The sequence below is a fragment of the Rissa tridactyla genome, chromosome 3 (genome assembly GCF_028500815.1).
Source record: "Rissa tridactyla isolate bRisTri1 chromosome 3, bRisTri1.patW.cur.20221130, whole genome shotgun sequence".
NCBI classification, from domain to species: Eukaryota; Metazoa; Chordata; class Aves; order Charadriiformes; family Laridae; genus Rissa; species Rissa tridactyla.
The window spans coordinates 76,057,873-76,085,159 of record NC_071468.1 but is presented as its reverse complement, the minus strand read 5'-3'; the positions used below and the strand labels follow the sequence as shown (position 1 = coordinate 76,085,159).

Sequence of the window (27,287 nt, the reverse complement as noted above, 5' to 3'; positions counted from 1 at the left end):
TGTCTTCTGAAAAGAAAAAAGGAGAAGGGAGGAGAAGGGAGAAGGGAGGAGAAGGGAGAAGGGAGGAGAAGGGAGAAGGGAGGAGAAGGGAGAAGGGAGGAGAAGGGAGAAGGGAGGAGAAGGGAGAAGGGAGGAGAAGGGAGAAGGGAGGAGAAGGGAGAAGGGAGGAGAAGGGAGAAGGGAGAAATCCATCCTTGCTTCAGTTTCCCACTGAGATTCCGTTTGCCTGTTTTTTCTTCCCCATTCTCTACTCCTATCCAGTATCTCTTAGTAATATAAGCCACAAACCCAGCTATATCAATGGAGTGGAGACAGCAATGATCAGCTTCAAAATTCTAAAACGTTTGCTGTCTAAGCAACAAAAAACAATCCTTAAGCTTTCACTAAAGCCACCTTTCTTCACTGAACAATACTACCCTAAGCTGTTCTGCAGTATATAAGGACCCTACACCCAGAATTTGCTTCAGGATTTAGTCACTTGGTCGCAGAAGTCTGTCACATTAACAGCAAGAGCAGAAGTACCCTTTCCTTGCAATCGCTGTTCATACTTGCTTTAAATGCCAAAGAAGGTGTATTTATGCTGACATCATAGACTGTAAACTGTAGGACCTGAGATACAAGGTCATTCTGCTTTCTGTCATTGGCAACTGTAACTAGACACTTCAAAAAACACAACTGAAAACACAAAAATCTTTGATTTCTTATGTTGAGAAATTTCAGATGCTTATTGTATTCTTATTTGCCAAAAGCTAGGCGCCAACAAATTTACAGGTACCAAAATGCTTATGGAGGAGGAGGAGTACAGATCCTATACTTAACACTGCCCGCAGAATAGGACAATGCCACTGAAAATGGAAGTCTACCCCTTCCCTTATGTCCCCATCCTTGTCCACTTGGCTCCCACACATACATCCATCTTGCCCATATATCCACCTTACATAAGGATTTGTGTAATTGCATTGCTGAACCAGATCAGGGAATGAACTCACATACAGATCAACCTCTTCTTCATGAGTCTAATTTTAACCTATGTTAGTTTTCCAATCCCTAGCTTGGAGGAGGAGGAGGAACACAGTGAAACAGTGAGGAGTAGAGGTAGCATGGCCTCCTTCCGCATCAACAGTAAGTTATCCATCCAAGCCTGCTCAGGGAACCACCTCCTCTAGAATCTACCCTCTGTCTCACTTATACTTTAAACACCTAAATCTTTTTCTAAACAGAATAATACAAATCGATTATTACAGTGGAAAGGAATTTGTTTGAAATCTCTGCAATGTTAAGACTCGTGAATACCTTTTGTTCCATCAGAACATGTTAACTCTGCCCTCTGTACATAAATCAAAATTGAAATCCACAAGCATGTCAAATGTTGAGTCTTTTCACCTATATCACTGCTGTTCCATCTACGGCTTTTGCTGTAAGCTAGTCTCTTTAATTTGTAAAGCAACACATGCAGTCAATTTAGACATTCTAGAGGGACAAAACCAGAGAAACTGCGAAGCGTGTAGTCAACAAGTATTTAAAATTATAATAAAAACACTTTAGGAACTTGTCTCATTTTACAAAGTTAGTTTATACAACTATTGCAATGAGCAAGTTTCCTATTGCAGAATGCCGAAAGCAACCGTTTAACATGATCCTAGGGAGAGGGGGGAAAAAATAAAATATATCTTAATTTCTCTGGTGAGTTTGATTTCCAACATTCATTTTTCAAGTAGTTTTAATAACATTAAGCAGAATTCTAAAGAAATGCTTAAGGACATAAGAGGAATCTTAAATGCATTCCTCAATGTGGTTTCTGTACACTTAAAACATCTCATAGATAATACTTCCCTCCAGGAAAATACATCCTATTACAAATAGAAATTGCTTTTATCGAGTTCTAAAGGAAATGGTCCCTGCCTGCTTTTGTCCTTAAGCAACTACCATCAACTACAGAAGAGTTATTAACACAAGAACAAACTGCCAAAATCCTTTCTGTTGCCAACATGAACACGCACTGTGAACAGTGTATGGAAGATAGCAATTTTCAGGCCTCTCTGCAAAGTAAGGCCTTCGCTGACCATTCCTGTAGAATCTAAATAATTAATGTTTGGGGGAGGAGGGGACAAAGATGCTATAATAACCTGAAATACTGTAATCCCCGTGGTGCATCTTCTACCTTGCTATTGACTTAAGGTACAGAGCACAATTTTAGATCTCCTTCAAGCGGCCAGCCCACGGTGTTTACAGAGCACTTTAAAAACAAAAGCTTCATACCAAAAGGTTCTTTCTCTAATATTTATCTATATTAAGCTCTTGTTCATAATGGCATGCCCAGCAGCTAGCACAGCCAGCAAAGCCCCCCTCCTCTCGCGTGAGGCTTTCAGGAGTACTGCTATGTTGAAATGGCAAAACTGTCGTTGCCCAACAACGTGTAACCCAACAACAAAGTGTCATTCCAAATTCCAAACGGCTTGATAGGAGAACACATGTACGGATTTTTATAGACTTATGTCAGCTCTAAGGTGTATAAACTGACTCAATGCTATTCAAAGAAATCAAAACTCTAATGCTCCTGTTTCATATTCTGTACTGGTTTGAATCTTGCCATAAAGAAAGTTACTGATGAATATTTTTTAAATTAGCCAAAAAACCTATACCTAAAAAGCCACTTGGCACCTTTTAGGATATCCTTCAGGATAAGAAGCCCAGAAACAAAATAACCCCAGAATTACAAGAAATTAAAGGATAAAGTAAATTATTTTCATAGTTCTAGAAGCAGGCACTTTCCTAAATCTGAACTTGCGCTGGGAGACCTTAAACTGACTTAAGTCTTACATTAGAAGAGATTCAAGGTAAACACCGATTTAGAGCCACAATTGAATTCAATCTTTTAAAAACACTGGCACTTTCATCTAAGAATTAAAAAGGTGCATTTTAACAAAATAATCTGATCTAATGCCAGATGCTAGAACAACCTGTTGAGCTTTCTGCCACCACCTCCAGCCTCACACTTCTGCACCAGCTCCCACATGCATGTTATCTCCCAGTGAGATCCTTCAGGGAGCTAATCCTGCAGAAAACGAGCTCTGCAGGAGAAGAGTGAATATGGTTCAACTCCCCGAATGAGCTCACCATGAGTCAGGTGAGTGTCACCTGCCCAGCCATTAAAATGGGTGGCAACGCCTAGTAGTAGCGAAGAGGGAAAAGAGACTGTCTCCTTGTGGTAGAAACTATCCATTATGTCAGCCCAAGGTCAGGACACGTATTGCAAGTCTACAAGTTCACATTGTTCAACAATTTTATTACAGTGTCATGCTTTTGCTAGTTATTGCTGTTCTTAAAATTGTTACTCAAGTATATTTTTAAGGTGTCTAAAAATACAGATCCATTGAGAACCAGGGTTTTTTTGAAAAGCACATTTGGTATTCTAGTTTCTATAAAAACCTCTTTGATTTAAGACAGTACCAAATTAAGGTTTAAACAATGTTCTTCAAATACCTCCAAGCAAGTACTCTCACAAATACCTACCCTCCCATGTTTCTGCTTTTTCATTGCAACATTTGTTAAGTAAATTCCAAAGGTCATTTCCATGGCTCAGGAGAATTTGAACAGTATTATGATAAATATTCTTTAAGAATCTAATTTTATTTTTTTTTTAAAAGGCAATGAAATAAGCATAACATGACTTTTATGGATGTAACCATCTTTGGTCTACATCCAAATGCATGCTAAAAATAGTAAGAACACAGTTATATTAAAGCAGGAAAGTACAAGGTGTCTTGATGCAAAATATTGGCTTACATAAAATAGAAAAATATTTTTCCAGCGGATGTAAACTAAAACAGCTATGAGAAAAACACCAGACAAACTGCTCCTCATCTTAAGACAACACTAAAGATTTAGTACTGATATATTGTGCAAGAAATTTATCCCAGTGAAATCACTCCTCAGGTACTGTTCTTAGAAGTGAAAGTCACAAGTATGAGCATATGAATAAAAATTAGAGATATATAAAATTTTTGGTTAACTAAGAATTTATATTGGTTATTAACTGATTACATTCTCTCGTAGTTTCAAGAGCAGACAGGACACATCCAGAATAACAACTGGTTTTTTTTCTTAATGTGTTCAAGATAAAAATGACTATTTGAAATACCTGATTTCTTCAGAAATCCACAATGATTTTTAAAAAGGCAAAAGATTTGAATACACCTTTAAATCACCAGTGTACCAAAGCAATTTTTTAAATGGTTTCCTTTCTCTCACAGAGGTATCCCAGAATCCATTAACTTAAATTTATTCGCATACCAAGAACACATTAAGACTCCACAAGTTTCTGTTCTTCTCCCTTCTCAATTATGCCAACATCAATCAAGCAGTATCATTCCAGTGCCATAAAAAATAGTTGTCTTTTTCGTAACAGCAACCATCACCTCCCAAGTTCCAAGAGAAAAGACAGAGACATTGGGCACCAGCTTTGCTGCAACACATCAACAGATAAGACTTGTAAAGCAGCAGCACTAGTCACGCAAAACACCTGGTGCTGCAGGCTGGAAATGGCAACACTGGCAAGAAAATTCTCCAAGGTATTTGTTATTATTATCATAGATACCATCTTGTATTTCCTGTTAAGGTATCAAGTCCATGTATGGCATCTGAGTATATATATATATTTAATAATTCCATGAACACATATGCTTCCCTTAAACATAGCTGAATATAGACTTTTCAGGTGTTCCTTCTCAAGCTGTATCTACTTCTCAGCACTCTGCCAAAACAACAGCTGTCTCCTTAGGAAAGTAGTAATTGTAGCATAAAAATCAGGGCTGTATTTGCTTCTTACTTTTGCTCATGGTTGCTATTCCAAAGGTGGAAAAAAAAGTCCCCACACAAACATACTAACATGTGCAATTTAACAGAAAAACTGACAATAAATACCAAGGAACAAGGTAAAAAAAAAAAATCCATACCAAAACCTGAAAGTCCACTTCTGGCCACTGTTATTAGGTATTATGACAAAAATAAAATAAAGTTTATTTCAGAAGATGTCTGTAACTTCTATTCCAGGCCTGCCTTAGGTTTATTCACATCTTTTAAGAAAAGATTTGTTCTACATCCAAAAACTAATCCAAGCCCCTATTTACTATTAAAGATGCAAGAACAACCTGTATCTCACAAAACTTGATTAGTGATTAGAAGTTTCAGAACACGCATCCCTGTTTTGACCTACTGGGGCAACTACAAAAAATAACCAAATAAAAGCAGTGGCTTTATACACAGATTACACTACGTTTTCTACCACACCTACTACTGATGTTACAATAGCGTAACTATTAGAACAGATATTAACCACCACATTGCTCGTCTCATGCCAAAAATTCTAGTTACAATGCAAGTGGCAGCAAGCACTATACCCATATCATTATTCTTCTTTTTGCAACCCTTGGTAGCACTTCACTTAACTGGTGGGAAAGTTTAAGGGGAAAAGGGTAACTAAGACAAGGCAACTGGCTGCCCTTGTAATCTGCAATCAAAGAGCCACCTCAGGTCATGAGAAATTTCAAGATGACAACTCTTTCAAAGTTCTCTTCCCACGGTCATAAAAAATACCACATGGAAAAGAAATACTCCGTGAAAAAACTACTCTTTCACTAGCTTTTATGGTAACTTGCACGTAAGCCAAACAATGTACAAGGGTATCAATCACTTTCCTACTTAAATGCCTTTTCAAAGTCATGCACAAATTTATAAGAATGTTCAACCAACGTATATCCAGCTGGCTCATGTACTGTTTTCGGATATTGGTATCTGCAATCCTTTTACCGGATCTAGCATCATTGTCTGAGCTCAGATGACTCAGATAAAAACAATGTGAAAACACAGTTTGTTTTCATGTTTAACTTCTCCATTGGTCTCCTGCAACAATAACAGGAAGAGCTGTACGGATCGATACGCAAGATTACTAAGAGGGACTTTTCTTCTCCTATCCAACAACATGCACGTGAAACTTTCTTAACCAGGTAATACATGCAACACTTACCAGATCTCTGTGAAGCACCCAGTTTGCATGGAGGTAATGGATTCCATCGAGGATCTGGTAGAGTAGGGATTTAACCATAGATCTTGGCAACTGCATGGGCTTTTTATTTGCTTTTGAGGCACGGTGAAACTTGATAATGTGCTAGAAATAAAACAAGTAGAAACACGAAGTATGTTAGATAAGTAGAAAGGTTTTCTGTCGTGTTGGTTTTTTTAAGCTATTAACACTAAATAATGGAATGAAATACAAAATCTGTTGAACTTTGCAATTAAAAGTAATAGTGATGTGCTCACAATTGTCTTAAATTGTTTTTATTCTCCGAGTTGCTTTAAAAAACAGCTGTCAAGCTTTTGTTAACATCTAAAGACTGGCTACTTACCTTTAGCAAAGTGTCTTAAGACATTCTCCTCCCTCCCTCCTCCCCATTGGGGATCGTCTTATCCTCAGCTGCTCGAGCAGAACCTTCTAAACCAGCAGTATCTACCAGAAAGAGGACCACACTCTATCCTTTCACACCTTCCCTCCTCCTCTCCAAAAACACTCAGGACAGAGTGCTTGTAACTGCTTTACTACTCCCCTCTAAATTAGAATCCCAGGTAGAGAGAGATTAAGTAAATACTTAAATGAATATTTAAATAAATATTTAAAGCAAGGGTGGACGGGGGAACTCCAAAAACCCCACATCACAACATTAGGGTGAGATCGTGCGCAAATATCTAAAAATGGTTGTATTCTCGCTTCCAAATTTTGGCTGCATACTTCATTGATGATGACAAGCTCATGGTTCTTGGATTACAGAATACCCACTAGAGGACAAACACCGATTGAAAACATGGAATGCAAAAAGGGATTCCAGCATTAGTCAGTTGAAGGAATGAAAAAAAGATCATGAAAAGATTGCTGAGAGATCATGAAATATTCATAAACTAATTAATATTTATTGTCAGATCAATGTGGAGATGATGGGTTAGGTTTGGTTTTGCTACACCATACAAGAAATAAAGTGGGGTGAGGCCCTTCTACCTTTTCAATCCTCAGACAAGGTGAGGCTATGCAAGGCACAAAACCAATCTTAACATGTTGCCATTCAGCAAACAACTAAATCCATTCATTCAGATTTTAAAAAAAAAAAAAAATCTCCTTTTTGAAAGGAATTCAAAGAAGCACCTCAAATAACAAAATAGTTTTCAATTATGTGCTTTTTGAAAGACAGAAATAATAAAGGCAGTTTGCATTTTTACTGAAAGCGATTCAAAATGCTAATCTGTAGAGTGACAAGACTACTAATTACCCAGTTCTTTAAATAGGATTTGTCTAGTTCAAGATCATCCCCCTCCCCAGGTTAAAGAGGTAGCCAATGGCTGTGCTTTCATTAGACCTCTGCTCCCTCCACCACCACCACCCCCTGCCAAGTTTGTCACTATTGTTCCCAATGCAAATGGTAATGGGTTAATGTTTCCTCATGGTAAATGCTACCTCCGGCTGTCACCAGTACTCTAGCTGCTGTCAAACTGTGGTTAGGAAAGGTGTAAGCAATATTGTTTAAAGAGAAATTAAAAAAAAGGCAAAAAAACCCAATAGGTACAACAGTAATGGCTGTATATTAAAACAAAAAAAAAAACCCAAACCACTATAAAAGAAATCTACAAGATTATCAGTTTTTAATACACAAATGAGGATCAGTAAACAAAACAAGCCCTTAGTACCCCATCTTTTAATTGTGCGATCACTCAAAAAACTATAATGGAAGGCTTTAAGGGATCATCTCCTTAGAAAAGCTTTTTCTTGTCTTGGCACAAGAAGACTGTGTCAAAACTTCAACTGGGAGACCCTACCTTCCGGTACCACACAGTGCTCACCAGATAATGACCTTCATCTGTAATTACAATATGATTCATAAAGCAGTAACGATACCATAAACCCCCAAATTAATATCTTTATTAATACATGGTATGAAAAAAAAAAAACACACAGGAGCACCAACAGGCAAAGGTCACAACACAAAGACCCATAAACCCAGCCCAGCCCTTTTTCAAGGTGTGAGCACTATATAAGCGCTAAAAGGGATTTCTATACCCATTTAAAAACTGACTAGTATCCACACAAAACATTATTCCTTATACTAAAGGCACACAGAAAATAAAAAAGGGTCTCATGGGATGCAATTAACTACAGATATGTAGAGGAGGAACACTCTGCCTCTGGCATCTCTCGAGGAAGGGATCATGATGGCACCAGGCTGATGCCCTCTGGTTGCTGCTCCTGCCCTCCCCTCTGGTTCCCCAGTTCATTGGGAACCCTGCTGAATGCTTTATCCCACAAGAAAGTAAAGGACGGAGCAGACATTTAAAGCAATGAACAAGACGCTATTAATCTAGATTGGCAAAGCAAATCTTATACAAGCATAGAGGAGGGGAAAGTTTCCTGCAGCGACTCAAAGCAACAGGATCCTTCTTTCTTCCTCTCATTCCACAGGAGCACCTAGGTGAACTTTTGAGGCAGATAATCTGCCCTTACGCTGAGCTTTCAGTATGCAAGTTACCTCTAAACCAGAGCTAGCATAATTAAATCAGTGCATCACTAAGGTAAGTGACCCAGTCAGAGCTGCCAGCTGAGGGTCTCCACCACACTTACCAAAGCTGGCTCACGCTCCAGAAGATGGCAGAGCTTGCTCTTATCTGCCTCTCAAATACCACTTAGACATATCCTAAACCATCTTGCTCTGATGCTTGCTTGTCCCAGTCAAAGAGGCTAAGAAAGCAAGCTCCGTTCTTGAAGGAGTTACTGAATTGCAGAAACTAATTAAAACTGATAGTTTTGCTTTAAGCAAGCAATATCACCATTAGATAGAATTCCATTTCCTACAAAAGCAAATAAAAACTACTGTTGCCAACTGACTCTACAGAACTTTATATTTGTCAAATTGCGAGCTTCACCCCATCACAGTTTAGATTAGAGAAATGAACAAAAATTAAACTAAAAGCATACTGCAGGGCCAAACAGTACAGGGAACTGAAAAGCTGAATTTGCCCCACGCCATTGGAATTAATCCATAGCACTTGTCACCAAGTCCTGCTCTCAAGAGTTTTGGAAAAAAAGTAGGTCACCCAATACCTTGTATGCAACTAGCCGTATGAAGAAAGATCAACACACAACTAAACAGCAATTCTTCTCCTGGAGGCAGCAAACACAAGCTTTTTCATATTTCTTTATATTTTCAGAAATATAGTTCAGAAATATATGGCCTTACCACTGTTGTGGGGAAATATTCCTCAAATTAAAAAAAAAAAAAAGAAAGAGCATGAGAACAGAAGTAAATGAATGGTCATAACAATTTGACAAAAATTTTGGAGATCAGGCAGATCAGGTGTACAGTAAAATCCAAAGCAACGGATGCCATACCAACACAAGTATGCTAATGGAATTTTTTAACTTAAGCATTTCTGCTGACTTCAGCTATGGCAGGGTGATGTGCTCTTTCCGTGTCAAAACATTTAATAGTTTAAATCCAAGACCTCAGGTGTAGAAGTGGGTGCAGGTACCAGCAAAAACTAGGATGTTCTTTATACATAACTGCATTATGCAAGACGATGAGGCATTCTCTACTAGCTTCACCTCCTCAATAGTCCCAAGGCGCAGCCTCAAGTACAGCATACAACAGCCATAACCTCAGATCTAATAAAGGTATGGAATAATATACAGGAATTCTAGGAATTGTAACCCGCATTCCTCATACCCCAGATGACTGCCTCAACCGCTAGGCTTCAAAACCACACTCCTCTTTTCTCTCATTCAGTAAATCTTTTTGCAGAATAGCACAGCATCAAGACTGTCCCAAGAGCTGGGGGTATTGATTTAAATCCTGAGAAGTATGAAGGACATTCAGCATCTCTTTCTGGAAACCAGGAGGTGTGCTTGGATATTGCAATCTTCTAACCTTTAGGAATGTTCAAGTTTTTTGCTGAATCTTACCCCTAATGGATAACCACTAAGAACAAAACATGAGGACTTCCACAATCCAGTTAAGTCAGAAAGGCATGTTTGTAGCAAGACTACAAGCAGACGGAGGGTCAAACAGCTTCAGCATTCTCCATGTCTTTTTTCACTGTCACTCCCTAAAGATTACTTAATTCCTGTATTCTGATAGAACACCTCGCCACAAAAGCTGGACAATAGACAGACACATTCAGCAGAAGTTTGGGGAAGTCTTAATCATCAGCGCACACTATACCCGTTGCATGCTACAGAACAGAAACCCATCCACAACTGTTATCCAGCCATAATTTCATTTTAATTAGTGCATTAGAACACTGCAGATGCAAGCTCCCCTTCTGATATATCTAAATTGCCTCAAAATGAACGAATAACGCATGTCATATGAGGTAAATGAAACTCCAAGCAATATTTGAATCTATTCAGCAAAAGAGCCAAGTCACTTTCCCTTCCTATGCATCTGTATTTTCAGATTCCTAAATCTTAAAAACATGCTGCCACTGATTGGATTCCATGAACAATGTGAGCCAAGTAGGTATTTTGAAAATAAACATAATGCAAAAATATTTCTATTGCTTTTACATGTTTTGTTTTAAATTTAAACAAGACATCAACTTTGTGGCAGTGGCTTTAATTCTGTATTCTAAATTAAATTAGTACTTCATTGACCAACATTAGAGTATAAATTTAGTAACATTTAGAAAAGTAATGAAGCTTCCAGAGATTTGCTATAATTTGCTGTTTGCAACCTCTGAACTATTGGTTTTATTTACGAGCTGCACGTTCCCAATTTTCAACTTCAAAAAATGTAGTAAAAATTGAGGAGAAGCATGGATGAACTGGCTTCAGCAAGATCATTTTAGCTTTAGCATTTAGCATTTTAGCTTAGCAAAGCCAAGACCATACAAATGATATGAAAGAAGTGAAAGAGAGCTAAGCATTCTAAAAGAAAACACAGTGATTCATGAAACAGCATTCAGTCTAGTAGTTCATCTGCTTCTCTAGTTCTCTATGTTACCTAGTGTGTTGAAATTGGTTTGGACACAGGCTGATGAGGAACTATGTACATTTTCTAAATCCTCTACCATAAACAAAGTGAACACGTAGAGCAAACTCATTTAGTTTTTTTCCATGAAAACCCCTAGTATTTACCCAGCAGTTAAATGAGCATTCAAGAAGATCCTAACTTTAGCCTGCTTCCAAGGAAGGTCAAGCTGATGCAAACATACTCTCTCTGTGTTTGTGTCATCACATTCTTGATTCCAAGAATTGTCGTTCGGTATGACAGAGTTAAAGTTTGATAATTTGTTAAAATTTGTTAATTAGTTAATTTGTTTGTTGTTAAAACAAACAAATGAGTCAGACCTGGAAAGTTTTCATGGAAATCAGCAGACAGCTAGAGAGATTTTATGCATGTCTGACTAAGTGAAGTTACAGTGTGATATCTCACCTCAACAGACATGAGATGATCCACAGACCTCAAGACACAGCCCCCTAGAAAATCTGACTTCTTGAGTTCTACTGCTCAAGGCGATGCTTGTTTCAAAATTACATTCATCTCCATCAAACTGAAATGCAATCATGTCAACACAGATGCCTCTCCCTGCTTAAGTAAATTGTCTGTTTGCTCCCACACTTTAGCAAAAAAACCTTCTTTCTATCCAATCCCTAATCCTACCTTTGAGAATAAAACAGAATTATGTCAATGCGCCAGTAAAAAGTAAAATTACATTTTAATATTAAAGAAACGGAAGCTTGGACACACATTAAATCTGTGCCAAAGTCCAGAGGAGGATTCAAATTACATGGCCTCAAGTTTTATTTTAAACATAAAATGATTTCCACCTCCTCTCTTTAGCAATCAATACTCAAACAAAGGTGACAAATACTGAGTGCTAAACGTAAAGCACTTCAAAGGCTACAGAAAAAATAAACGAAAATCTAAAGGTAGCACAAGAACTAAATGCGCATTGTTTACACAATTTTCAAAAAGAGGAAGCAAAGACAGACCCAACTAACCTGAGTAACATTTGTTGACTATTCCAAAAATAAATCACAGCTTCATAAGCCTACACCTAGGACTCATTTCCGAGATGAAAGTTTTAGACACTAAAAAAATTTTGTCAAGAGTATATCACAAGCGAAATAAAATAAAATCAAAACAAAAGTGGGTAAAAGTATTTCTACAGTGATCACTTAAGTTTCCAGTTTTGGGAGCATTACAGCAATCAATACACAACAGTCTTTCAAAAGAGGAGGGGAGAAAAAAAATATGCCTCAAGAGCCTCACTCTAAACGATGCCAGTACGCCACTATCATCAAGTGTCTTTTTTAGAATGTCATTATCCAAACTGCCTAATGAAAAATCCATTTCCAAGTGACAAGAGGTCGACATCTTAAGTAACAGTGAGACAAGCTTTAATACACTAACTTTTGGTAATGCCAACTTGCTTTAAATAGCTAAGCTTTGAAGCACAGAGCAGACAAAGAGATTAAGTACAATTTTCCCAGGTTTTGCCGGGGTCTTTCTAGGTCTTCTAGATCTTTCAGATCTAAATATATCAAAATAACTCTATACGATGATAATAAAAACCATCAGAATTCAGCTACCCTTTCAGTACGTATCTGAAACACTCAGTATTCATGCCACTCTATTCACATTAATTCTTCGCACACTTTGTGCTTTTGCACCCTTGCCTCTGTCTTTGACGCCTGTTCCTACCCGTTGTCTCCTCCAATCCTCACGCTTCATGGTACAGAAAATGAACCTACGAACTACCCTCAAAACCCTACAACTTGTCAGAAAAAGCAAGTTTTGTGACATGAGAAACACATTCGCAGACAGACAGCTACCGACAAGGAATAGCACTGTTCTCTGCAAGAAATCCAGCCATCACTTTAGTGTCAAAAAGATCCTACCCATTATATTTGGAAGTGATAAATCATGCCATAAAGACTTTCTGTAACAACGGCTAATGATAAAAATAGTAACTTTAAAGTAATCAAAAATTATGCCAGCCCATTCCCTTCTACCCTAACAAATCTTTTATTTGAATATTTCTGCCAGCTAGTAGAATCCTGTTTTGGTAAATATGTGCACAACATATGAAAAATCAATCATCAAGGCTGCATGAAAAATCACCTAATGGAGCAGGACTGAATTAAAAAAAAAATATACACGACCATAGAAAACTAAAAAAGAAAAAACCCTCATACACTGAGAAAGGTATTTTCATGTATATAAGAATTTGTGATCAACTAGCATCTGAGTTATCCTCACCACTGGAAGCTAAACTGAAGCCCAGTAAAACTAAGAATTACAAATGATTACACCAAATTTGCAGAAGACTAAAACTCAGACCTATTAGAAAACATCTATGTGATCAAACAAATGTGCAAGTTTATTGCACAAATCAGTATGCAACACCCTCACAATTTCATTTAGCATAAGAACATTGAACATTACTCAAAATGCTGTTAGCTGAAATTAAGTATATTTATTTGTATACTGAGAGAGTCAGCTAGTATTATGAAATTCACATGTAGGAAGATTATTTTCTCCTGTCCATTACTTGATGATTATTTTTAGGTACACACAACTATGCTTATAATCTGTATCCTACATTTTTAAAAAGCAGAAATATATATATAACAAGTATTTCATATAATACAGAGACAGTCTGTCCATACATTTTTATTATTATAAAAGACAGTTTCAAGATGAATTTTACTCCAAGTTTCTCAGTGGTATTTGCTGCTAAGGAGTTAGTTGTTAGAGATCACTTGAATCTAATCATAAGAGAGAAACATTCAACCAAACCTAAAAAAAAAAATCATGGTTTAGCAGGTCTTAGAGAGTGAACATACCATCCCAGCCAATATTATAAAATCATATTCAATAATTTATTTAATCACTTATTAAGACCCAACAATGTTTTTATGGCTATAAAACACATTCAACACATTTTACTGTGATAAAAACGTCACTTTTTCAGAGTAAGATAAAAATTTTTTTTTAAGAAGCTTCTGATTTAAATTACAACATAGATCTCCAGAATAGGTGGATCTTAAGCTTTTAAGTTACACACACATATTAAATGACTCTGGGAATTAACTCTGTACCACAGCTAGGAAAGTAGACACCCTATCAATTCAGAACATAAAAAAAGGTTACAAAAACGTTGCTTAGAATCAAAAATCCTATTTAAAAATATAGAGACTGTGGAATTAGAGACTGCTTATCCGCAGTACTAACACCAAAAATGTGTGCTTTGGAAAATATTTCCAATACTAAAAAGCTGATGCTGTAGAAGTATAGGAGACTAGCTGGGAACAAAAGAAAAACTCTAAGCACTGCAACCTCTCCAATGGCTAAAAGTAACTACACTGACAACAAGTAGAATTCACTTCCCGAGCAGACCTCACTTGCATCAAACTTTAAGAAAATTCCAATTGAGTAATCACTATGCATTTAATGTATTTAATATAAATTTGAACAATGTTTTAAAAGGTATGAGCTTTACGTAGGAAGTTCTGGACAGCAGTATACAACTTAAGACTAAAGCAAAATAAGAACATACATGAAAGTTGAATAGGAAAGTAAGTTATTCCTTAGTGATAAAACAGCAAGAAATCATGCATTTAAAACAACCATTTTTTTCAAAAGGTCAGTAATGAACCAGCAGAAAAAGACACATATTAGTTGAAGGAATTACACTTTCTTGGAAAGATTTCACCCCTGCATAATTTGTAAGACTATGAAGTTCTAACTGTGTGCTGGAAAAGGTAACTTAAAAACAGTATCAGTTCCACTCATGGACTGAAGATTAACTCAGCTATGTGTTAACGGAATTGCATTATTTTTTATCTCAATATAAATTACTCAAGGCAGAAAAACTGAATACAATTTGGATTAAAAGTATCCGAGACCTTAGGAGTAGACATTGAAAAAGGAATGTCCCTCACAAGAGAAGAAAGAGGAAACAGTTGGTTTTGTGGCTATGAACATCTGACACCGAAAGTCTCAGACCATCGGAATGTAAAGGTGTAAGACTGAAGCAAGTTACCAGGAATTAAGAAAGGATGTGGCTGATAACGTATGAGACATTCAATGGCATCTGTGGACAAACACAATTTTATCCTTGCATCAGATGCTTCTTTTACACTGAGGGACAAGCTAAGGAATCTTGCATTTACTTCATAGCATGAGCATAAGCAGTGATGACAGTGTAGACAATATACTGTAAATTAACATATGTGGCACATCCAACAGCCTAAGAACTTTACCAGTCGACTGAGACTAATAGCCAGGAAAAATCATAAGGAAATAATTTGTGGACTACACTAGGAATTTTGGTAATTAAAGCAAATTAGTTATAAATCAACTGGTCAAAAGAATTCCTGTTTTCTTAGACATTCTTTATTGTGACCTCATGAATGGCTTTGCATTGTTTTGTATAATGTAACTTGAGAAGCGATGAAGAAAAAAATCTTTGATAGGCTTAGTTATTAAATAGTGGATATGTTTGTAGGCAAGGACAACATAATAAGTCTTTACCGATACCTGTCAAAAGTAGTTCATATTAGCATGGCTTTCTTCATCCCTTGGTAACGATATCACCAGAAGTTATAGCAAATTACAAAGTATGCTGCTATCTATACTCAAATTTCAGATTTGAGCAGTCTGATCCTTGGGAATTAAATGCAAAGTGAAAAAAGAAGTTCTTGCTCATCATAAAAGAACTTTTTAATAAGCTTAATTGGCACCACCACTTTTCCTCATTGGAACGGGACAATTTTTTTCAGTATTACAAAATGAACATAATAAGATAGCATCTAATATAGTTTATTCATCTCTTGCCAAATATTTCCAGTACAGAAGCTGAAAATGTAATGATTTTAATTAATCTGATGTTTGTAAGTGATGAGCATTTACCCTCCTCATTGTAGGCAACAGGAGTTACTAAAGCTGGGCGGCTTTGAACAGAAGGACGATTCCTATACTCACAGACAAATTTTGGGAAGTAACTCTAAGCTACTTACTTTTGAAACCGTTGGCCTCTGGGAATCTACATCTCTCTAGTGACAGCACATCTACAATTCCAAAACTTAAATCCTTCTAAACTGATACGCACAATGAATAGACATATTTTGGTTTTATGTAGTGCTGGGGAAGCACATGGTGCTAAGCAATAAAAAAATGTGCAAGTCCCCTACTACAATTTCTACCCCGAAAGAGCTGAAAGGGCACAAGCTGTAAAGCACAGGAAATGCAAAACACAACACAACACAGACAGAATGACAAGTGATTGTTATCACTGAAATGCGTTACAAAATAAGTGGATTTTCAGGAGGTTTTTTTGAAGGAGGATAGTGAAGGATCTTTACGTACGTTAATTGGGAGGCTGTTCCATGTGTAGGAGGGCAGCGTGGAAAAAGACACAAAGTTGGGAGTGAGCAAAAGAGACAAAAGGGGAATTAAGAGCGATGCTTGGGAAGTGCTGACAGTTAAAGACATGAGGACCAAGGTTAAGCCAGAACCAAGACTGCCTGGAACATGGCTACCTTTATGCAAGGGAGGAAAAAGAATTCCTGGCAAAGGCTTAAGAAGCAAGGAAACATGGGCAATTATACAGGAAAGGAGAAATGATTTGTGTAGCATGTCCCATAGAAAAAAAAGTAAGAGTTAGGAAGTGGGAGATCAGTTCACATCAAATAACTAGAGCAATAAACATTTCAGTCTCAAACAATAGAGAAGAATTAACTTCACTGACATTATGACCAATACCCAGCCATGTGAGGAGTGATAAGAACATTAGACTGCCGTGATTCTTTATCTAAAGCTGTTAAATCCTGTGAAAAAAATCACCACGTAGTGTAAAAACCACACGCCCAAAATAAATTCAAATGGAAAAGGTTAGAAAAAGGGTGTTTTAAATATGCTATTCAACATAGCTGTAAAATGTGTTTGTTACGGTTGTTCTATAAAATGAGTAAACTCAATTGATGCACAAATAAATTCTGTCCACACAGGGTTTTAGCTGCTGCATTCCTACTCATCATCACTGTCACCAGTTGTGAGAAATACACAAACTCTCAGTGTACACTGAACTTCAATGAAGAAAACTTTTAAAATACAAAGCTGCTACCCCATAAAAGAAATAAAATTAAATATTTTTTAAGCACATGAAGGGCAATGAAATACCGTGACTTTATTTGTTCCGAGACAACAGTATCTTTTTGCATGGTCTAATTTTACTTTCCTTTCAGATAACAATTTTTGTATCATTTACAAGTACATATTCATTAGGTCTTGAAAGCTAAGTACAAAAAAAATTGTACAATTTTTCACTAACATTAGTAATAGCAACTTCTATATTACTGAAGCCTTAAAAAGTAGTATTGGAATTAATATTACCACTTCCTCTCCTTGCCAGTATTTTCAAAGGAATTATAAAAACTTATTGATTACTCTTATTAAGTGTTTGATATTTTTTAAGTTTAAACACAAATCCAGGTCCAAGCAACTCACATCATATCAACAGGCATGGTGCTTGAGATCAACTCATGATGTCATTGATGTCCACCTCTATCTTAGATTAAATCAAATCATATCATATTTTGCTGGAAACTTAAAAACAGACATCTGAGTCTCTTCTCCTCTTCCACGTAGCGACAGTCCATCAGTAGGCCCAATTAGCAGTGCTTACTTTTTTTTTTCTTTATTTTCTTTCCACCCATACAGTCATAAATTCACTGTTTATAATTAGATGATTGAATGTTGGTCACTTCCACTATATCTCAGTGAGAGAATTCAATAAAGCAGTCTCTCCTCGGTTCGTGTGTGTGTGTGTAAAACTGCAGGAAAAAGAAAATATTAAATACGTTTCTAATCTCTATTTCAGAAGGTCTCAATTTCAGAAAGCTTTCTTTCACTCCAATTAAAGCTTGTAGGAAAATTCTCCTACCTTCAAAATGAAATCTGACTATAAAAAATTCTACATAGCCTTTTGCAGGTTTTAAAGTGTACGAAGAACAGGATGTCAGTTAGATCCTTAATTACAGAGCAAGAAATGTATGCACCTCTGTGCTGTACAAAGGTACGCCACACACACTTGAGTATGAACAAGCTCATATTACACTACCTCAAACATTCAGGGGGATCTGTACTTACCCACAAATCATGTTCAGCATAATCAAAGAGCAGCCAAACCTTTCTGTCACTGTGAGAAAGGAAAACCTTCTGCAACGCAATCACGTTAGGGTGCTTCAACTCTCGTAAAAGCTGCAGAGAAACAGAGAAGCTCTTGTTACTTCTGTGCTTGTTAAGGAAAGCAAACACAACAACAACAAAAAAAACCAAAACAGGTCTTAGCACAAATAGCAAACAAGCCATCCTAAAACAGACCCTAGAAGAAAAGATGACACTGATTCAGCACATTATTTTCAAAATGTCAAAATCAGGATATATGCAGCTTGTGTAGCATGAGTTGCTGTTCTGCAAGCACAGGTGACCATCGCTAGCTACCTTTCCCTCTGTCCCACACTCAGCACCCAGCTGCCCATCCTACCTACTCACCCCACTCGCCCTCAGCTTCTAGCTTAGAGGATGTCATTACACACAAATGTAACTCTTCTCTCATCAAAGGCGAGCATTGGGATTTAAGGATGCCAGAATGAAGCTCATGCAGCTGGTCCAATTCTTTGTGTGGACGTACAGTTCTTGATCACCACATAATTACTGTATTACCAATTTATTTTGCATCGAATCCCTGCCTCGCTTGCCTGGAAGACTGTGGGGTGGTTCTTCTCAGAACATAAGGGTGCTTTCAGAGAAAAGTTTACCAAAACCCTTTTTCTAATGGTTATTTCAACAACTGTCCTAATAATAAACCCAAGCTTATTTTCTGCTTTCCAGAAAAAAAACCAAAAACTAGCTCTCATGACTAATTAGACAGCACATTAAAACAGGCACCGCTGCTGAAATCACCCTTCTACCAGATGAAATCAGTCCTCAGGAGGAGCTGGGAAGCAGTACTCCCAAAAATATCATTTCCATGGAATCACTTTTTTTTTCCCCCCCTCCCCTCCATACTGCAGCCACAAGAATGATTGATTGTTTCTGTTTTATCTGAAAATTGCTTGCATCTGCAGCACTAGTATATAAATTGCCAAGAATCAATTTATAATGGCGAAACAGTAAATGGAGCAGGTTCGAAGGCACATTTGAGAGAAATGAACCTTCCTTTTTTTCACCTTACAGAAAGGGATTCAAGATGTTTATTTTAGAGTGGGGGGGGTGGAAAATAAGGAAAAGGATTAATTTTAAATTATATTATCCTTCGGCTATACACATACCTGTCAAGACAAGGAATCTTCTAAAGAATATTACAACTGCTTAAATCTATTCCAGTTTTCCAGCAAATTAAGTCATTTAAATGCTTTTTCTATCATGCAATAAATGTTTTCCCTCTGTTTCTTCTTCTCCCTAACACAAGCATTTCTAGCTGTAAAAGAAAGAAATTCCTCCCTAATGACCAATCAATAGTTATGCCCAGGTATCACTTAGGAAATACAGCAAAAATCATTTTGACACTTAACAAAAAGTAAAAACTTGCAGAATTATAAATTAACAAAACCCTAGAGATTAAAATTGGTGCTCTTCAACATGCATTGAGAGATGTTGCTGCATACCTTGTCTTTAGTCATATTAAAAAAAAAAAACAAAACGTTTTCTAGTAGGGATTTAACGTGACGACTCTGACTTTTTTCTTTTCTTTTTTAATACAGAGTTCTTTTCATTTTAGGATAATTTTTAAACCAGGGGCAGAAAAAAACATTATAGTAGGCACATTTTTTTTTAATTGCTATTAGATCGTTCTTAAAGACACTGTTGTCAGCAATAGCAATATAAATTCATTCCAACTTGTTTTTTTTAATAAAAAAAAGAAAGATTAAATAAAGCGTTCTCTCAAAATAAGTAAAACTTCACATAAGCAACAGCCAAAGTTTATAGTTCCATATCAAATGCTAGCATACAATAAACAAGTCAACACAGGTATTATGTAGAGCATAAGAACAGAAATGATGCCTGAAGTGTTGTGCATTGAATTGAAAGGTGCTCTAAGAAAACAGGACAGGAATGTTTACATTCTGCAGCTTTCAAACACCACTGCTCACACCAGTCCACACAGAGAAACTGTATGTAGCAGTTGTCACCATCGATCAGAACGACCTGATTAATAAGTGAAAACTGAAACCTCTCCTTTTCATGCAAGTTGCGAAAAAGGACACTTTCATATTAAGGAAAGTGGTGAACTTCTTATCCAAAACAGTGACATACACTCATTTACAATGAGTAAGTTATTTCTAATGCATTGTTCTTGTCTTTTGATTCAGCTTAGATGACACAACAAGTATCCTTACCCAAACCCAGCATTTTTCACCTGATGGAATCAAACCGTTACTGGTATAATCTTAAACACCGATTTTTGTAAAAATACACGAGAACATGAGGAAGAAGTCATTATGTTAGTGTTATACTATATGCGTTGAGTTTCTAGCAAAGAATGTCTGTAGCTGAAGACCAGAGCACTGCAAGGCCAACAAACAGTATCTGCAATAAAGTTCTGACACTGTATTTTCCAGCTGCTGGGTGACTAGTTATCACTGCAGCCACCGATGGCAAGAGCTCCCACCAAACTAACACGCTCTGTTTACGCAGGTTACAGATCCACTCTCTACCCGCCTGCTTCTCAACTCTGCTCTGCTCAGAAAACCGAGCAGTTTTTCTAAACCATATTGTAAATGAGCATGTTAAAAGCAATAAGGTTATTTTTAAAGTTGCAATCTGGAAGATGCTGAGGTGTTCTGCATACCTTCCACCATAGGGGCTACAGCAGCCTTATAAATAACAATGTTTGGGTTTTTCCCTCAAGAGGAGCAGTTACCAAGCAAAACATTTCAGGGACATTAATACTAAACACATCTTATCTAATAGTTATATTTAAGAGGACATTCATAATTTACACAGAACATTTAAGGACTTGATTCCCTGACTTAAAATCATTCTGTAGTTTTATTAGACACCAACCAATATCAAAATCTAGACTGAAAACTTTTCAAATTATCTCGTTCCACCTAATAGTCTGTAGTAGAAAATACTGATAAATTATTATTAAGAACATTTAAATAAGCTTTTGTGTTATCTATTCTGTGCTCCAACAAATGAACAAATTTGTTAAGGAGGAAGATGACTCAATTTTTCTGTTAATTCTCATTTGTGTGTCTTAAGTGAGTACTCTGCAATTACCAGGGGATCATTTTGAAAGTGCTTTTTGTAGTTTTAGCAAATAACGGACCTTTACGCCTTCCTCTCCTACTGAGCCACAACCTTAATATAACAGGAGGCCATAAGAAATTTCACATAAAATAAAAAGATTCAAGAGGAAAGAAGTGGCACACATCCAGACCAGAACGGTTTTAAAGGCTTTGTGGCATTCTGGTCCTTAAGACTACCAGTGTCGCAGCATCCGGAATTATTAGGCCAAGGAAACATCGGCTGCAGAGTCCAACGCACTGGGTCACAAACAGGAGCTCTGCTCTAGCTACGCTGGGCTTGCAACAGTGCTAGACACCACCTAGACTAGATCAGAAACCATATCTTAGGGTACAAGTGACTAGCATGAGTCACGAACAGAAACACTGGTCACATTTATGTCTAAAAATAGTCTCCTTTAGAGACAGACTACAGCAGAAGAGAAGGGGACCACAGGGACCAAACCGATATTACTCACAGGTACAACAAGAGCAGAGATGAGCAGGGTCATTCAAAAAACACTGGGAAGATGTGGTCAGAAAGGAATATAGGGCAGAACCAAATACACAGCTATGGAAATCAAGAGACAGCAAATTTGAGACAAGTGTTTCAAAGACAAGTATCGATCTAAGATTTAGCTAAGAAGAAATCAGAGACTTCGGAAACAATATTTTCATTAAAGCAGACAGGTGGAAGCCAATAATGTGAAAACATGGCGATATATTTAAAGCTACTTGCATCATGGTTTATCAACCACCTACCCTAACGACTTTCATGTTTGACTAGAATTTTGTCAATATTTAACTTCTACACCAACCACCTAACTGTGTTATCATTAATATTTGTCTAAATGGCTTCAGAATCATGTATTGCTTTAAAGGTAACCCTAATCTTGAAAACAAAGACCTAACTCATCTCACGTTAGATTTGCCACTTTTGCTTCTCTGACACCTTCTGCTATGAAGAGCTCAGGGTTGCTATTGCCTTTGTGCAGGCTGAGAACAAACCTGCCTTCAAATTCTCCGAATAAGGGAGCAGAATGTATTTTTAAATACATTGTCCAAATAGGAGAGATAAAGGGCAGAAGAGGAAAAAAGAGAGCGAGTCGTAAGACTACATTTAGGTAAGACTTTAGCTTAGTCTTATGGCTCACCTTGCAGTTTCCCCCTTTCACTACTCACCTTATTAGCTGGCACATGCCACATACTTCTAACAGTTAATTCATGCACCTTTTTCTGAAATGGTTGTATGTCCGTTCATCACCATAAACACACTTCACAAATGTGCATTTTAGCCATATCTAGAATCCCAGACACAGGTAAATCATTGGCTGCAGCTTTTCTGCACCACAGATTGCCGTATAAACTTTAAACAGATGAATGAAAACTAAAACGGATGAATGAAACATAACACCAACACTATTTTTCTTAAGTCTTACGCAGAAGTAAATCCATTTGGAGACTGGGTTAATTCAAGTCTAATGTTAGAAAGAAGAAATTAATATACTGTCCTAGTAATTGAAAGATCCAGCGTACCTGACAACATTTTATTACAAGATAACAACCTGAACATAAAAAGGATTTGCAACTGCTAGAATTTATTACAAAGTCAACACAGCATCATATTTTAATAGTACCTTAGCTTATTGATCCTCTAAAATGTAAGTTCCATCATACCCAACTTGCAGTAAAATGCTAATAAAAACCTGTCTCTCAGGTGAGTTACATTACATTTCTTTCTTGGTAACAGCATACAAAACAAGTTAGGCAGAAAGCCATTGAGAAGGACATCATTCTGAATTGTCAGTATCTGTGCAACTTTGACTGTCCTGTACAATAGCTTTCTTATAAACATATTAGATTTAATTTTTTTTTTTAATTATTCTTCTGGTCAAGAGAATCTCATAAGCATCTTTGCTTGTTACAGCCCTTGGTTGATGCTATGGTGTCAAATTTTTAAATGCTGCATTTGGATAGCCTAAATAGCATGAAATAGTTTGTAGGATTCCAGGCAGCTACACAGTAGATGGAGAATTGCTAGTAATTTCTTCTGCTGTCTGATGAGCAAGTTTTCTCACAAGGGACACTGAGCATTTCCCTCACAAGTGAATGTCTCTTACAGCAGGGGAGGGGAACATAATGGGAAAGTCTCTGATGCCTGAGAAAAAATTAAGCTGGCGACAGAATTGGTATAGAAGCTCGAAGCATTGGAAATGTAAAGTGTCAGCAGTCAAGCCGAGTTAGACTTTGCATGGAAAGTCAACATAAACAGAAAAGATCGTCTAGCCAGAGAAGGAGCACAAGAGAGCGCGCAAGCACAAGAATAAGAAAGTAAAAGTGGGATATCATATAGTTTAAAGACAAGAATAAATATCTAAAATATTTTACCTCAGGTTTTAATGACAGCTACAATATTGACCATGGCGAGAACACACACACACATAATGGAAATGCCTCACATTTTAAAAAGTGAAAGTTAGTACAAATCAGACAAGCAGAACTCAGAGGTGGCGTCACACAATTAGCAAATATAGCACATACATTTATAAACAGGACAGGGAAAGGAGAAAAGGCCTTTGCAGACCTGTTAATTCAAAGCATGCAAAAAAAAAAGTTTGAAACAATGAATATAAAGAAAGATGTGTTAAAAACAAACGATCCTGATTTTCTTCTCTGATAACAGGCAGAAGATCTGTAAGTCTGTAAATTTCAGCTTTATAAGAGCATTAAGTACTTTGTCAGATGGGAAAGATGACAACTGGAAGAAGCTTGAGGTGAGCAAGAAACTACTTAAAAGGTAGCTGCTGACAGAAAACATTTCAAGGTAAAGTAGTTCTATATATTAACTATTTGGAGAGTTACCAAAGAATAGGTATTGTGATTATTAATACAACCCATCTTAGCATCAAAATCATCAGTGTGAATGAAATCATCTGATTAAACAAAGGTAGCATTCCCAATGAAGAAAAGGAGTGTGATAATACATCATCTTTTTTTGACCCTTTTATGATACTTTATTCTATGACTGAATAGAAAAGGGTAACAGAAATGGGATGAAATTAACAGCACAAAGTCTGAATTCATGCACTCAGAAAATAACCAAGAATTTTTACGACAGACTGAGAAGTCATCAGGTGCAAGTGACAAAAAGGCAGAAGTGGATTACTATAAAACAAAGAAAATTAAGAGGGCGAATTTGATATTAGATATACTAGTTGAGGTATTTACAGAAGAGAAAAAGATGTATTGATATCAATACATAAAAGGCTTCTATGATATATTTTTTTAAAGACTATATATAGTTTTCTTTACCTATGCTCAAACGCCTCCCCCTCCACACACAAACACAGAGATTAACTCACCCTGAATGAGGCAAAGGGTGATCAAAGGAGCAAACAATCTATCCCTCAACAGGGAAGAAAAAGCTTGCTCAATTACTGTAATAAATCAAATACTGAAAGGAAATAAGATTGATATCCACTAAAATACAAAGGCGTGAGCACTAAAGATGAAAGACATAATTACACTAAATGGCAATGACGGTTCAAGAACAAACAGACAAAACTGGTAACAGATAAATTTACCCTGCAAGATGGCATCTTGTGAACAAGAAGGTTCAGGAACAGCTTTTCAATAGCCGGGAAAACAGCCTATCTCATTTGCAGCTTAATCACCATTGGAAAAAAAAAAATTACTTGGTTAACTTGATATAAGAGTCAGCCACTAGATCCAGTGATGTAATGTCCATATAATATATGCTTTTATAGAAGCCTTCATGAAGGGTGGGTTTGGTGAGGTTTTATTGATCATTTCCAGCAGATGAAAAAGATCATGTACTGACTGATAGCCAGCTCCTACAGTAACTTGGTTTAAACTCAGCCTACAAATTGTCTGTCACCATATAATGCAAGTAACTTTTATGTGAAATAGACTAGCACCTAGCAAGTCTCTTGCTCTTTTGAGGTATAGAAAGTTCTGCCTTTTTCCTCCCAAAGAAAAAGACAACTTCTGTGAGACAGAAGAGTTATGCTGTTCCTAATGGTAAACACCACGATCAATTATGAAGGTGTTTAGCACATTTAAAAATAGTCAGACAGTGCATTCCTCGAGGAAACAACTCTTGCACAGAAACACTTTTTCACCATAGGACGAATCATGCTTTCTAGCTATGACCTACAAAAGCAGGGTGAGGACAGATGCTTTCATCTTGCTGTGAAGGAAACCTAAGAAAAATTAGAGAAAACAGGAAGACAAACACTGCTCTCACTACTTACACTAGTAAATCTCGCAGTAAACATGTATTTCTGGGTCAGCAAAGACAAAACCCATAATCATCTTCAGAAATTTATTCTGAGACAAATCTCATTTCAGAAGCTTTTGTACCTTTCGTGCAGATTACCCCAGTCTTTTGATCTATGTAGTTAAACTGAACGACAACAGTCCTGGTAGTTTCATTGATGGAAATGCACTTTGTAATGCATTTAACCATTTTCAAGGTTAGAACCAAAACCTTTAACTGGCAGAGAGGTGGATCACAAGAAGTCATAGGAAAGACCAAAGCATGAGCCTGATTACTTATAAAAGCAGTTGTACGCTGTAGAATTTTAAAGACATCTCTTGTGTGATGAATATATTCAAAGGCTCTAAGGTCACTGAAGTTGGTTTTAAATTGAAGCTGGTGTTTTCAAAGGAACGTAAAGATCATAATTTTACTCCTTCAGAAGCTCTTTAAAAATTCCAGCTTATTTAGATGTTATTAATCAAGACTACATTCTCTCCTCCGTGTTATTAACATTATCCTTTCCACATAGACCCTCTGATGCCTATTACCATACCAAGTTCATGCTGCAGCTTTTCCCTTAGGGATGTTTATATGGACCTCTCAAAATAAAAAAATAAAACTAGGCTGCTATTAATTTTATTAAACTTACAAGAACAGTCCTTTGTTAACTGTGCTACAGGTCCCTAAGTTATCAGGAAGAGAAGAAAAAGAGGGAAACTCTCTGTACTACATTAAAAAACCTACTCAAAATTCAGCTTTGTTTAGTGACCCAATTGATTCTCAAGTTTGGTATTTTCCAATTGTTTAGCTGGAGAAATCCCACTTACAGAATTACCACATAACTGAAGTAGAAATAAAAATTAGAAAAAATAATTTTAAAAAAGTCTTTACTTAGTAATAGCTTCAAACAGGTATGGTTGCTTCATTTACCATCCCTTCCAGCTCCAAGCTGTCTGTGGCAGGCACATGTATAAGAGGCCTCATAAAAAGAGGTAAGCAACATATAAAGATGGATACGGACACACACACATAAAAAGCAAATAAACAACTGTCCAAAGAACTTAGGAAGAAAGCTAATAGTTTAAGTGGCAGCTTAAGCTCTGTTTCAGAGGACATATTCTTTGTATACTGGTCTAGTCAAGCCCTGTCCTTGGACAGCCTTTGGCACGCAAAACCAAGGTGGGGAGGCAGACTGAAATGCCTAAAATACAACCAGCCTAACTTACATGAACTGCGAGCAGTGCTGCCTCAGTTTACAAGGCATGCTCCAAATGAAAATTAAAAAGCTAAAATATTTCAAAGCATGAGGTTAAGCAGACTCTCTTCTTCCCTCTGATTCTCCTACACAAGCACCCAGTTTTCATCATTTTTATCCCAAGCAGTCCTTCACATTGAAGCATCCCTCCAAATCTGCTCTACACTTTCTTCAACCTTCTCCTTTCTTCACACTTCCATCTCTCTAAAGCACGCTGACCCTGAACTGTGAGGGCTCCAAACTCCAACAAGAGAACGATAAAATAAGTTTTAAAAAAATAAGTAAGTAAAAAGACGCTGAACAGAATCTAGCCAGTAAATTGCCAAACATCAGGACAGGAAGAGGACAAAACCCTGCCCCACCCTCCTCCTATGACAAGGATTAAGAAAGCATTTATTCTATAAATATTTTCATTT

General features: G+C 36.9%; 1 protein-coding gene across 8 annotated transcripts in view; it reads right to left on the bottom strand.

Annotated features, from left to right (window-relative positions):
• CDK19 (cyclin dependent kinase 19) overlaps positions 1-27,287 on the bottom strand; it is a 133,889-nt gene that overhangs the window by 63,816 nt on the left and 42,786 nt on the right. For 7 of the 8 annotated variants that reach the window (XM_054195490.1, XM_054195485.1, XM_054195488.1 and 4 more), the window contains 2 exons: positions 18,192-18,302; positions 6,026-6,166 (listed from right to left, as the gene is read on the bottom strand). In XM_054195490.1, the coding sequence (XP_054051465.1) occupies positions 6,026-6,166; positions 18,192-18,302 (252 nt within the window). Of the gene's footprint in view, positions 1-6,025; positions 6,167-17,549; positions 17,876-18,191; positions 18,303-27,287 lie in introns of those variants that run through there. The other variant, XM_054195491.1, reaches the window with a different exon arrangement.